Source organism: Amphichorda felina, assembly GCF_050947745.1.
Source record: "Amphichorda felina strain 45539 chromosome Unknown scaffold_4, whole genome shotgun sequence".
NCBI lineage: Eukaryota > Fungi > Ascomycota > Sordariomycetes > Hypocreales > Bionectriaceae > Amphichorda > Amphichorda felina.
In genome coordinates, this window is record NW_028145046.1 from 1,630,743 (window position 1) to 1,644,034 (window position 13,292).

The 13,292-nt window shown below is 53.2% G+C and overlaps 4 protein-coding genes across 4 annotated transcripts; 1 reads left to right on the forward strand and 3 right to left on the reverse strand.

The window, feature by feature from the left end:
* Positions 1 to 792: 792 nt before the first annotated feature.
* On the reverse strand, positions 793 to 2,731 carry ACO1O0_004286 (transcription factor domain-containing protein; the record flags this gene model as incomplete). The annotated part of the gene is made up of 3 exons (XM_083193726.1): positions 793 to 1,999; positions 2,156 to 2,622; positions 2,687 to 2,731. The coding sequence occupies 3 exons, from the start codon at positions 2,729 to 2,731 to the stop codon at positions 793 to 795; spliced, it is 1,719 nt and encodes a 572-aa protein (XP_083050674.1).
* Positions 2,732 to 5,059: 2,328 nt separating this feature from the next.
* Positions 5,060 to 7,476, forward strand: ncs1 (frequenin; the record flags this gene model as incomplete). Its single annotated transcript, XM_083193727.1, has 6 exons — positions 5,060 to 5,064; positions 5,140 to 5,225; positions 5,311 to 5,606; positions 5,670 to 5,793; positions 6,612 to 6,773; positions 6,821 to 7,476. 6 exons carry the CDS (start codon positions 5,060 to 5,062, stop codon positions 7,474 to 7,476), a joined length of 1,329 nt encoding a protein of 442 aa, XP_083050675.1.
* A 2,611-nt stretch (positions 7,477 to 10,087) lies between these two features.
* Positions 10,088 to 11,116, reverse strand: ACO1O0_004288 (uncharacterized protein; the record flags this gene model as incomplete). The annotated part of the gene is made up of 1 exon (XM_083193728.1): positions 10,088 to 11,116. One exon carries the CDS (start codon positions 11,114 to 11,116, stop codon positions 10,088 to 10,090), a length of 1,029 nt encoding a protein of 342 aa, XP_083050676.1.
* Positions 11,117 to 11,740: 624 nt separating this feature from the next.
* On the reverse strand, positions 11,741 to 13,161 carry ACO1O0_004289 (Nur1/Mug154 family protein; the record flags this gene model as incomplete). The annotated part of the gene is made up of 2 exons (XM_083193729.1): positions 11,741 to 12,856; positions 12,916 to 13,161. The coding sequence occupies 2 exons, from the start codon at positions 13,159 to 13,161 to the stop codon at positions 11,741 to 11,743; spliced, it is 1,362 nt and encodes a 453-aa protein (XP_083050677.1).
* Positions 13,162 to 13,292: the final 131 nt, after the last annotated feature.

The following is a 13,292-nucleotide window of genomic DNA, read 5'->3' on the forward strand; positions in this document are numbered from 1 at the left end:
CATCTCGGTCAAAGTCGACGAAGAAGCAGATATTAAAGCTCCCTCTGTCTGTGTTGACAACCCGACACGGTTTGCCGCCATTGAGCCGTGATGCCATAGCGCAGACCGCATCCCCGTCCAACAATTCGATCCATGCTATTCTGGCCTGACTTTGCCAATCCTGAGTAAGAGCAGGGAATCCAAGAGTATCAGGTCCAGACCCTCCAGCCTAAAGCTCATTGAACTTTGAAGTACTGGGCTCATTAGGACTTGTCGCGGATGACTCGGCCCGCTCCTACTCGTACACATCCCGCCCATTCGTCTATCTTCCCCCTTGGTTGGTTGCGCCCCGAAGACTAGACACCTTTTGCCAATGGATTTTTTGGAGGATTCTCTCGCTCACTTGGCTAGGTACGTGTAAAACCGTTTGCCAATTGTTACTTCGTACACTTAAAGGGATTTCCTCCCTCACATGGGTCATAGTACATAGCCAGCTGCATGCAAGACCCGCGCAGAGGGCCTCTGCTCAGAGCCCTGAGTACGGAATACTACACAATGCATACATGGTAGGTAGTAGCTTAGTATTTTTGCTAATTGTGTACAAGAGTATCCATCAGCCATGATTACGTGGATAGGTGACTTGAACAATTTTATTGTCCTCAGTTGAGCCGGTGAACCGTCTGAGTCGATGGCTGTCTTGCCCTCGCAACAGTCGAGTGAGCCCATCAGTGCTGCCACCAGATCAGATCAAATTTCAATGTGCTTATCTTGAAAATATCGTAAATCTTACAGCTATGAAAAGTTTGCCATACTTTAGTTTCCAAACATAGGTGGCCCCCCACCACCCATGGGCGGCCCGAAGTTTACAAAATCCCCAAAGTCATTGAAGGGAGCAGACGGGTCCTGGTACCCCTGAGCCATGTATGACCAGTCCATGTCTCCAGCATCATCGAGCGGAGGCCCTCCACCAATATCCATAGATGCATGGGGAGGTGCCCCCGGCTTCATACCAAGATTGTCAAACTTGAAGTTGAAGGCAGACGAGGCCTCGCTGCCTTGCTGCTTCTCTCCCCGCTCCTTGCGACGCTGCTCTGGATACTCTTGCAGTAGAGCAATGAAGCGTGGAGTTGACACCTCCATACCGGCAGCGCGTTGGGCTGACTCGTAGGCATTCCAGGCCTTAATGAAATTGTGTCTGAATGCCGTGTGCATTGGGGTGTTCACGTTGTCTGGAAAACCCCAGAGATTGTAGTTGGCAGTAATGGCAGCCCACGCGCGGTCCGCCATCGGTCCCGATACGCGACGTCGCAGGTCTTGGAGAAGAAACATGTACGCCGGGAACGGGAAGTAATACCCCGAGTACCACCTAAAAGGAGCAAGGCTTTCTGATGACTGAATCATGCTGTCGTATTCAATCATCTGCGTCGCTTGCAAGAAGATATCGTCTCTTTCCACTTCTCGGAGCGGCGTAGCTCCGGCGTTGTGCATACGAACTAGAAAGTTGATGACACGCATCTTGCACAATGCCTGTCTAGCCATCGTCAAGGTGAGGAAGTGGAGTGGGATCTTGGGATCGCACTGGCTGAGGTATGTGCCCTCAATATGAGCACAGAAACCATCCAGTGTGTAGGTCGGGGAGTTGGAGGTCGCCAGACGGATGATGGGGCCTGTATCCGTAGACCTCCCGTCGCCTTTCGATGGGCAGGCTTTGGACTCTGGAATTTTCCCCCTCTGATCAGCCTGTCTATTATTGCTCGCCACAGTCATAAAGAACTCGATTCGTGACAGCGCAAAGAGCATCTCAGTTGGCCCAGTGTGCGACGTGGGCATCTCCTTGCCATCGATGTGCAGGTCGCTATCATTGATGTTGAGGGGGATTTTGCAGTCCCCGCCACTGGAGAGAGCTGTGACCGTCGAGCCCGTCATTTCTCCTATCCGGCGGTCATATCCAACGATTGTCCACCATAAGCGACGCCTCTGCTCAATCTCAAATGGCGGGAGTCCATAACCCTCCGGGTCTCTATGGAGCCCCATACGCTGAGCATTGCGTACTGCCACGCCTATTATACAGAATAATTGGCGTGGGTCTACAAACCATCGGACAGCAAACTACAGCTAGTGAGCGACGTATAACAACAATAGATTGGGGGTGCTCCTAACCAGATAGAGGACGAACGCTTGGAGTACAAGAGGATCATCGACGCGCATAAATTCGGCGTTGACCAGCGCCTGCTGAGTGGCCGGCAGATACCGAGTGAGCAGCTGTTGTTTAGATTCGCTGAACATACTCTGGGCATGTCTCTCTTCCATCGAAGTAATCGCCATAACATACACCCCAAACATGAAGGCTTCGATATTCTTGGGAACCTTGTCCAAGTTTGAGGCTGCCTGCAAGATCTGAGGCTGGATCGTGGGGACGTGTGTGATTTTGAGTAGGGAGTTGACGTTATCGATGTAAAGCTGCCACAGTTGGAAGATTTGGATGGGGTTAGGGTGCAGCGGCATGACAGAGGCAGAAGACGCTCCAACAATAAAGGGAAACCCATCGTCGTTGCTAAAGAACTTGTCAAAAGCCCTGTGTATGGTAGAGCCTTCAAACTCGTCATCTGAGGAGTCTTCTACGAGCTTCTCGTTGGCCCGGAACTGTTACAATATGTCAGCGTAGGGTTTTAGGCGGCAGCTTCATGGTGATCTCGGCGTTACTAACCTCCTTATCAAGCGCGAATATGGAGCTAGATAGTCTAATTGCCATGCCGGGGAGGTCAGCGGATCTTGGTACCCAGTTCTAATAAATCTCGGCCACCTACTTCTCTCCAGCAGAAGCAGCCGACGGAGATACGCTGGTATCAGGTGACGTCTTCAAGTCGTGAAAGCCATTCTCCAAATCTTCTACCGCGTCGATGGGTGGACCACCGGACCGCAACTCATGCCCCATAGGTTCAAACTTGATACCATGCTCGCTTAAGAGAGCTTCGTACTTTTTAAGGCGGTCGATGAGGTCTCTCCCCTGCAGGCGCTTTTTCCGGCGCCGTGGCGGATGCGGAGGAACCACAAAGCACTCGACCTTGGCTTTGATACAGTTGGCGCAGGGTTTATTCTTGTCACACCGAACCTTGCGCTGTTGGCAAAGTACACAACTGGTGCCCCGTGTGAGCTTCACGTCCGATGAGTCAAAGGGCTGATGCTGCTCCTCTGAAGGCAGCATAGGACCAGACCGAGATGCGCCAGATGCCGACATGGCTGCTTATGCGTAAACTTTGAGGCTGCTTCGGAAATTATCAGTAGGAGGCAGGCCAGAGCTGGCGCCCAGGGGCCAGAAGCCTCCTATGCGTCTGGCGAATCGAGATCGGCGGGATGGCGTATTCAGCTATCCAACCAGGCGAGCCGCGAAGATGGTCTCAAGAGGTTTCGAGTAGGTACGCGTGCTTTTGTGTGTGGTGCTCAGCTGGCTGATGAATGCGCAGACGTTGCAGACACTTTCTGATTCCTCCGATTCCCAGCCACGTGCAGCAAGCCTAGCAAGGGTCCGACCACAGGTGACATTGGAATGGTAATCGGTACAAATACGGGTCGATGGAAGAACGTGATGACTACTGCTGCCTGTCAATGGTCGTTCGGCGAGATATAGTATAGTGTTTCTACAACGGTCTGGGACGGACCATCCTCTGCCGCATTGTAAGGTAGCGTTTAAAATCGGGACTTTGATCGGCGGTCCAGGGCTGTTATACCCGTAAACTAGTAGGCCATAGTGACGAGGTGCATGATGGCCATTACTTATTCTTAGGGTAGGTGGGCACTTCGCGACCTAATCCAGGACATTATTAGTATTACCTGGGCATTCGCGATTTTGTTTCCTGCAACTTGCAAGGTTGGTGTTCTCCCGCACCAGACCAGGTTGTAGAAGGTCAGCAACCATGGGACAGAGGACGCGCACGGCCAAGCCAGGGCGGCACGTTGCGGGCAAAGTACCCGACAGTGGAGGTGCAGCTGTTAGCTTGTTGCTATCACCATCTTATTAGCAATCTTGGGGCAACAGGTACGAGACAAGACGACCCCTCGTTGTGACAGGGCAGCCAGAAACCCCTCCATCTACGCCAGTACCTTGGGAACAACCCAAGTACCTCGCGGCTCAAGGGGCCCCTAGATGAGCTATTTTAGTCTGAGAATTGCGGGATTACTGGAGGATAGAACCGCCAAAGACGCGTACACGTCCGATTAGGGTGCAGTCACAACAAGGGAGATGTCCCAGTGGACGTTGGGGTTCCATAGGGCTGCACCTGCTGCACCTTTTGCACCACCTGCCTGGCAGTACTTGCTCGCTCCACGTACAGGTTACAGTAGGAAGGTACCAAGACCCCACCTGGCAGTGCGCTTACCCCGCTGGTTACGTGCATTAGTAGGTGTTATATTCCAGGCTTTCCAGCTGGCTTCTGACGACCGATGATTCTCGATATCCCACCATCCATCGTCCCGTCCCGAAACCTGCATCCCTCGAGCACCCATCACTATCCTCGGCCGCACTCGTTTCCTCACCCTCGTGCAGTTATTCTCAACGCCTCGACCAATCCCCTATCCGACGACTTCCTCCCGCTCTTCTCCCCCCCAACTATAGCAACCGCGGCATCTTTTTGACCGAACCTTGGTCCGTCTGCGCTGCGCCGTTCCACCACTATCCACGACTTTCTTGATTACAACATCGGCCGACCATCTATCCACACTTGATCCGGTCCGCCCGACACCGCCGGGACCAGCCGCCTTCGACCGACGACGATTTCATCGTTCCGCGTTCCGCACCATCCGGGACTGACCGACTCGATTCTGCTTCACCCCTGCGAACCGGGACTTCGGTACCCATCAAGTTTCCCACGGTCTCGCCCCCCGAACCTTGCGCACATCGCGCCACTTCTTGTGCCCCTCCCATCGACGTACGCCTTCAGAAACCATAACACAGGAGAGTAATCAGGGCAGCCATGGGGAAATCGTGAGTGAAGTTTTCTTGCCTCGTCGACTGTGGCCACACCAACTGTTGGCAGGCGCAGTGCAGCATTGGCTGCTGCCGGTGCCTGGGGTGTCGATCGGCATGGAGTCGCCGGCGACGTCATCACATCAAGTTCTATCCCAGCATCGCTCAAGTTTGCTGACACAGTTTCCACCTTGTAGGCAGTCAAAGCTCTCTGCAGATCAGCTCGCTGAGCTGCAAAAGTCAACGCATTTCGATAAGAAGGAGCTCCAGCAATGGTATAAGGGTGAGCCACCTTGTTGCGCCGGCCTGATCTGATGCCATGGTCGTCCCTGGGTGTTGCAACCTGCCATACTGACCACTCGCGCCAGGTTTCCTGAAGGACTGCCCTTCAGGTACTCTCACCAAGGAGGAGTTCCAGAAGATTTACCGACAGTTCTTCCCCTTTGGCGACCCCAGCTCATTCGCCGATTATGTCTTCAACGTATTCGATAGCGACCGGTCGGGCAGCATTGATTTCAAGGAATTCATCTGCGCCCTAAGTGTTACGAGCAGGGGCAAGACGGAGGACAAGTTGGATTGGGCCTTCCAGCTATACGACATTGATGGTGACGGCAAGATCAGCTACGATGAGATGCTCCAGATTGTCGAGGCCATCTACAAAATGGTAGGTCTCATACTCAAGACAATGACGTCAAGCCAAGGCTTGCTAACCTGACATTCCACACAGGTGGGCTCGATGGTGAAGCTCCCAGAAGACGAAGATACCCCCGAGAAGCGCGTCAAGAAGATCTTTGCCATGATGGACAAGGATGAGAATGGCAGCCTCGATGTGGAGGAATTTAAGGAGGGCAGTAAGCGCGACGAGACGATTGTATGCGCACTGTCGCTGTACGATGGACTGGTCTAAAACTGGCTTGCGCCTTGATATTTTGAGGGTTTAAACGTGTTACTGGAAGCGCCAAAGAACGAGAGATGATGAAGGTGGACGTCGAATTGCGAGAATCGAATTGCGAGAACAAAGTTGTTGTCTTTTTCCTGGTGAGTTTAGGGTTGGGGCAGGGATTTTGCGGAGGGCATGATTTTGAGACTGCGACAGAAGAAAAGAGTCGACAGGAGGATAAAATCAGGGATTCGCGCGGGTTGCCCTGGATATAGCCAGTAGATGGATACCGTCGCTTCTCGAGTGTCATTTACTCTCTTGGGCTAGAGCTTACAGCCCAACTCCTGGATATTGGCCATGGGGTCAACGGCGGTGGGAGTCGATCCTACGTATACCTACCTATGAATATATGACCTACCGCCTCTGACAAGAGAACCGTTCGGGTGGGAGGGAGCTGGTTCGTTTAATATAAAATCCATCTACTACCTATCTTCTCGCTCCAACTTGAAGCGGCGTTACTGAAGTAAGCTACTACGGGTAGTACTATGGACCAAAGCTGAAGTGGGGTCTTGGTCAACTTCATCTTCACTTAAACACCATCATGAACCGACTCCCCCAACCTTAGTTCCACCCCATAGTGCAATAACCAGACAAATTATAAGCATATCCTCTAATCAAAATGGGCTTAGAGACTTTGACCTCCCAACTCGAAGACGAGATTGAAGACCCCGAAGAAGGTGTCTCATGCTCCCCCATACACACAGCTTTCACACACTGACATTGGCCCAGAAACCTTCATCCTCTTCGCCCGCCCCATCGGCGCCAACAATCTGGGTTTCATCGAACCCAAGTCCCACACCGTCGACGTCACCGTTGCGGGCCGCGATCTCACCATTCACCAATCCCCCGGTGTTCTCTCCTCCTCCCGTGCCGGCGGTACCACCGGGGCCGGTAAGCTCGACATCTCTCCCCAATCGCCAGAAGAGATGCTGAAGCAGGGAATCCCCAAGTCCTCTGGAAAGTCACACCGCCCTTCGCCTCCTACATATCCTCCCCCACCAGTCCCCTCCTCGCCCTCCTCAACCCCCACTCCTCCTCCGTCCTCGAACTCGGCTGCGGCATCAGCCCCCTGAACGCCCTCTCCCTGCGTCCCCACGTCGCCCACTACGTCCTGTCCGACCAGCCCTACATCCAGAAGCTGGTGACCCTCAACCTCGCTGAGAACACCACTACCACCACCACGCGGCGCACCGGCAGGGGCGGCCCAGCAGCAGCCCGGGGGGCGGACGTGGTCTTCACCCCGTTGGACTGGGAGACCGACACCGTCGCCCCGAACCTGAGCCCCACGGGCGACTTCGACCTCGTCCTTGCGTGTGACTGTGTCTACAACGACGCACTTGTCCGGCCCTTTGTCCAGACATGCGTCGACGTGTGCCGGCTCAGGGAGACGGCGGCCCGGGAGGCGCCCGGACGGGGGAAGGGGCCGTGTGTTTGCGTCGTCGCACAGCAGCTCCGGGGCGACGACGTCTTCCAGCTGTGGCTGACAGAGTTCTTCAGGTACTTCCGTGTCTGGCGGTTTCCGGACCATGGCTTGCCCGAGGGCCTTCGCACAGATGATGGCTTTGTGATCCATGCTGGCATTCTAAGAAGCTAGAAGGAAGGCTAAGGGCTTTAGAACATCTTCATTACACCCACATAGACCTCACCCCCGAGTTAGAAACTACTTTCAAGGAGAATATATCGTGGTATTTAACCATACACACAGGTTCTGATCAAGAATTATAGGGGCTGCAGTTGTTGCCGTTGTTAGTCTTGTTTCACGATTAGCGTAGGGAGAGAAAGAATTATTAATACATAGCGCAAACTTCCTCCATACTTTCCGAACAGTCTCAGTGTCCTGCTTCTGAACCAAACTCGCGAGCCTCTGGGTCTGTCTCCGCATCACTAACAGCCCCCTAATCTCAGAGACTCAACTCTACATCAAGTCCCAAACAGAAGAGACGCCTCGTCCGCAACAACCTCAAGAGCCACCCTACAGGACACCCCCAAGGCAACAACTAGCCTCATGGCCTACAGAAAAGCTAGCAGCCCCAGAAATGCGCCCGGTATTGCCAGCACAAATGTAACCCCATCTACCAAGGTCGCCTGACCCTTTGCATTCCTCAACCAGTACTCGGACGAGGGATCAAAGATAGGGCCTGTAAGGTCCCAGTAAAGGCTGGCCAAGATGCCAATGTGACAACGAGCGGCAAGGAAAAATTCCCGAATAGAATCAAGGATACCTGCTGTTCCTTCCTCGCCCGTTTTTCTGGTTAAGTTGCTTATCGCCTTCTTTAAAGTCGTTCCAAAACGAGGTTCAGTGCCTTCTTCAACGTCTAGGTGAGACGGATAGGCTCCCGGATAGTTCTTCATCAAATTTTCGAGGTTGATCTCCGGTTCACAACTCGTCCACTGAGCGGCTTCATCTACCTTGGGATAGACTAATCCCTTCTTGGGAACACCAGCGAAGATGTGGTCCGTTTGGATGCCCTTCAAAGCCAGCTCCCGGTGGTGAACTCTTCTCAGGTGGCACCGCTTGGGATCTTTGTTCGGCTTCTGGGCTCTCGACAGACCTCGAGTCTTGGAAGGAGTGTCCTTCGATCCGCCCGTGCCTGGCGTAGGCGTTAGTGACGTGCTGTGCCGGAGGTTGTTCTCCTCCAACCCTCCTCTCTGCTTTCCCTTGGATGTCTGTAGGGTTTCTGGTTGACTTCTTGTTAAGGGCCAAGTGCTCGTGGAGGAAATATCAATTGGAACTATTTGCCCTTCCGGCGTCAAGCTCAGCAAAGAACTTCGCACAGCCTTCTGGAGGGAATCTGTCGAGTTGGTATCGGCCGCGGTCCAAATCGGCTTCTCACAAGATGGGCTCTTTGAATTCCCCTGCCAATTATCGTTCTTCTCGCTCGCCACCTCGCGGTTCGGGTTTGATGCGGACGTCGGACCGTCGGAACCAGCGGCGGTGGTAGGTGTGGACACAGGTGTTCTCATGTCTCTGTCTTTCTTCTCCGTGATGTCGCCGACGGTACCTTTAATCCATTCCTGGTTGGCCAGAGGATTGAACCTTTTTCTCTCTTTCGTACCCTGCAAGCCGTCCAACTTCGCGACCTTTGGCTTCAGCGAGCCTAGATTACTCTTTATTCCGTCTCGTGTGGGAGTTTCCTCCTTCAAGGTAGCATCGCGAGGAAGAAGGGGGATTTCGAATTCTGGGCTTTCAATTTCGGCCCCTGGGGATGGTTTGGGCCGGACTGGGCGCAGATTTATCGCCGATCTAAGCTCTCTGTCTGTAGCTACCTCTTCTCCTCTATCCAGGAACTTCCCAGCTTGAGCGCGCTTTCTCCCCCTTAGGTATTGGAACAAATGTGTCGGTAATGACCTGTATGGCGGACTCGCTGCGGTTAATTGATGTGTTTCTCCTCCTGGTGCCAGTGCTTCGGTTGGTATCTTTCGGGGATCGGAAATTCGGAGGCTCGTCGCTGAATCAAAAATCAAACTTGATTGGTGGGCTGGGCTCTGGCCGAGTCTCTCGTGCTCCTTGTTTTTCCTTCGAAACACTTTGGTTCGGTGTCTCGATTCCAAGCGTCTCCGCGGCTTTGAGGAGTCACTCCTAGAGAAGGGGGCAGATGTGAAGGTTGAACTCTGGCTCTGGGAGGGCGCCTGTCTCAGAGCTGGTACTCGTATGTCTGAAATTGATAGCTCTTCTCCATGATCTACTCTGGTGCTCAGGCTCTCTCCCAAATCTCCGCGTTGTCCGTGTGGCGGATCGATATATGCTCTCTCAGCGAAAGAGCACTCAACATCTGTCTTCGAAGGCACCAAGATGTTTTTGGCACCATCATTTCTGGTATTCCCCTCGGCCAGATTTTCCGAAATGTTGAAACTTATACCGTTTTCGAAAAGCTCCTGAGCTGCTGACTTGGGCGCCCCCAGGCTTCGTCGGTGGGGAGAACGAATTACTGTGCCTAAAGACCTTGAGGCCAGACCACATCCCTCCTGGCTCGCAGGATCATCAAGCTTCGTATCTGAAGGTTTCAGCTTTTTAGGAGAACCCAGGTCTATCAAAGAGTTTTCCTCTCTGGGCTTATCTAACGGGGGCGATTGCCTCTCTGGATTCCCCCCTCTGGGAGACCTTATATCTACCACGGAGTCTTCTTCTTCGGTCTCCTCAGACGGACGGGATTGTTGTTCTGGATTCAACCTATTAGCAGGAAGACTTCAGCTTGAAATATTGACTACTCACTGGCAATTAGTGGTATGCAACCTCTCTGGGATGGAGTAATTGGGCTGATTTTTGGTTCCTGTGCTGAAGCCCATTGCCCGACGAGTTGCTGCAATCCTAGATTCTGTGTCTGGTGGGCCAGTTCCTCCTTTTCCTCATGTCCGTCTTTGGGCTTCTCCTTTGCTTTATGCGGGAGAAGACGCTTCTCCCCCCCTTCGCTGTCCATCACGGCGATCTTGTGCGTATGCCTGGCGTTCCTCAAAGTCGCTTTCAAGGTATTGGTCTTTTGTTCAGTCTCGCCGCTGCAAGTGCTCTCATCACTATTGGACGGGGTCAGGATATCAAGCCGGCCGGTCTCCGGGTTGATGCCTTGCACACCAAGGTAGTCTCCGCTCTGCTTGAGGCTTCTGCGCTGGCGTCGAGCTTCCTTCTTGGCCTCGATCGCCAGACGTGCGTCAGAAAGATGACGCTCTGCCTTCCGTATTGTTTGGGACGGTTCAAGTTCTGAGTTATTCCTCAGCCCAAGATTGTGCCAGCTCACTTTCACTTCACTTTGACCAGAGGTTTTAGCCAACCCCCGCTTTGGATTATCATCCTGTCGAGGCCCGCTCCGTTTTCGATCCGAAATATTAGGAGTTGGAAAGGGCCGGGCAGCTGCGGAGACTGTACGACGCTGTGGTGATGGCGTACGATCGCGGCTCTCAGAGATGTCTCTGGCGGTATTCCATCGAGTGATTCTGTCAGAGTCTTCCGTGTCGCTCCGTCTGCTCCTATGGCTGTCAGTTTCGAGACGCAGACGCTGCTGGCTATCTCCTGATGATGTATCGAGCGGATCATTCCAGAATCCGTGCACTCTGATGGTGCCACCCCGTTCTGGCTTCTGGGTAGGGTTCATGTTTCTCCTCCACCAGTTGCCCAGAGATGAAGACTTGGCGATCCTGGTCTTTCTATTCTTCTGACTCTGCCAGGCAAACGAGATCGGAGATGGTTCGGTTCTCGTCTTCGGGTTGTCGGAGACGGTTGGTGGTAAGAAATAACCCATTTTGGGCGAGAAAGATTGGAAGATGCAACTTGTGTAGTCAACGGGAGCGTCGGTGAATGAAGGGTTGGCCACTTCTCGAGTGACTGTTTGTCTCAAGAATCCGATGCTGGAATCACTCACTCCAGGAAGGGCATGGTACAGTGTAACAGAGAAAGAATGAAGTTTGCAGAGGCTAGAAGATTCAATGCTGCTGCTTGACCGAAGGAGACGATTCATACGTAGGTAGGTAGATACCACATTTGGGAAGTAGAGAAGCAGCCTCCTGCCGCGATGGGCCTTGGTTGAGTTTTTGCAACTTCCTGTTCGACCCCATGCTTCAAGGCATCTAGCATGGTCTTGCTCACATCAGGCTTTCAGCCCGCCTAGAGGTAATTTAGCGCTCAAAACACAGGTTGCATACCAAGATGTAAGAATGCAGGTGCCAGCGGAAACTGATATCTATAATAATTTTAATAATTTCTGTACCGGTAGTATGACTACCGCAAATAAGTCGAAGAGCCTAAGCATCCCTTGTACCCCTGAAATGGCTTCCAAACCCCTAACGCCACCAAATGCTATGGGGGACCTTAATACCAGAGGGTCCACGGATCCAAATAATAGAACAACCGAAAAGCAGTACCTATCTCATCGCATTGACGGATATCTCTCATGGTGAGACCTCTGCCTAGGAGCAGCAAAGGGGTTGTGCCTGGTAGAGCCAGGAGCCTCGGCATGCTTCACCGGACTACTCTGATGCCTATGTTTGAACTGACCCTGTTCATACGATGCCATCTCGCGAGAGGTTCTCGGAGAAGAAGGCTCCACATCATTCATATTGTGCAGGCTCGTCGCCTTCTTTAGAGGAGATTGGTTGTGGGTGTAGATTCCTATGTTACCCCCAAAGTTCAGACTTCCGGTTGTTGCAGAGCCCGGAATTCCTGGAGTCGACGTCATGCTAGAAGTATATCCCACAGGCATGCTCTTACGGGATGTCGACGGGCGCGAGCGATCCGCGGTAGCGTGGGCCTCGGATCGTCGAGCAGGATTTGTCGGTGTGAACATCTGCGGGTTCATGATGTTGCCACGGATGGGAGTAGCCTCCTCAGAGCTAGCATGAGGGTTCTGGCGCGTATGAAACGAATGGCGAATTAGAGTTGTTGGGGTCCCAACTTGAACAATCTCTCTCGCCTGAATAGGCTGGTCATCCGAGATCTGGGTTCCAACATCCCTGACCACGGGATGGATACGAGGGTGAACAAATTTCGTGTCGTACTCGTGCATAACCTCTCTCTGGATGATCGCGTTGTCCTTAGCTTGCTGCGCGAATCGAGACGCCAGAAAGAGGAGCTGGCACGAGAGGACGACTTGAACAAGGAGAGTGTTGAAGACCGTGACGCTCGGCCGAGGATCCAAGGGCGCCAATGGAAGAAAAAGGAGATAGACCAAGACATGGCCAGGGCTAAAAAGGCAGAATAGACGAAGAGAGATGGGGAGCGGATCCCACACTGATAACTCCCAAACGTCCTCGGTCTTGTTCGGATGCGCCCGGGAATCCGCCGACTCTGGTGTGACCATGTCTGCAATGTATCGTAGCGGGGAGGCTCCCCCGGGGGAGGACGATACCTTAACACGTCGTGCAGAGGGTGTCGAGGGCTTCACCTCAACATTCGCTTCGAAGAGTCGGTACTTTCGCGTTCGGGTAATGGTGTAGAAAGCATTCGCGCACGACAAGGCAACAATACCCCAGACAAGAGGATAGATCTATCAGAAGACGTGTCAGTTACAGCGAATCGGCAGTGCTTCTACATCAGTTGACTTACGAAAAACGTCAACCACCCCGTGCCAGAATCATCGCTGAAGATGTCGTCGTCCGATGCCAGCGACCCAGAGTTGGCGCGCGCCAGGAGGAATATAAAATTGAGACCCAGGCCTAGCTGCGTGCCTGCGACCTTCGAGTCCCAGTCCCGTGTCTCCATCTCCTCCGAGAGCCATAGCAGAAAGTCCATGGGATTCAGCATAGCCTTGAGCCGTTCGCTGAACGGCTTGCGCCGCACGAGTCGGGGCATCGTCTCGAGTTCGACCGGATCTGTAAGTTTGTCCAAAATGCAGGTGCCAAATAGGGCATTCAAAGGAGGGACAGCGATCCTGTCGGCGATATAGAAGGGTAGGTAAAGAGCGAACGAACGGGGCCCAAGTG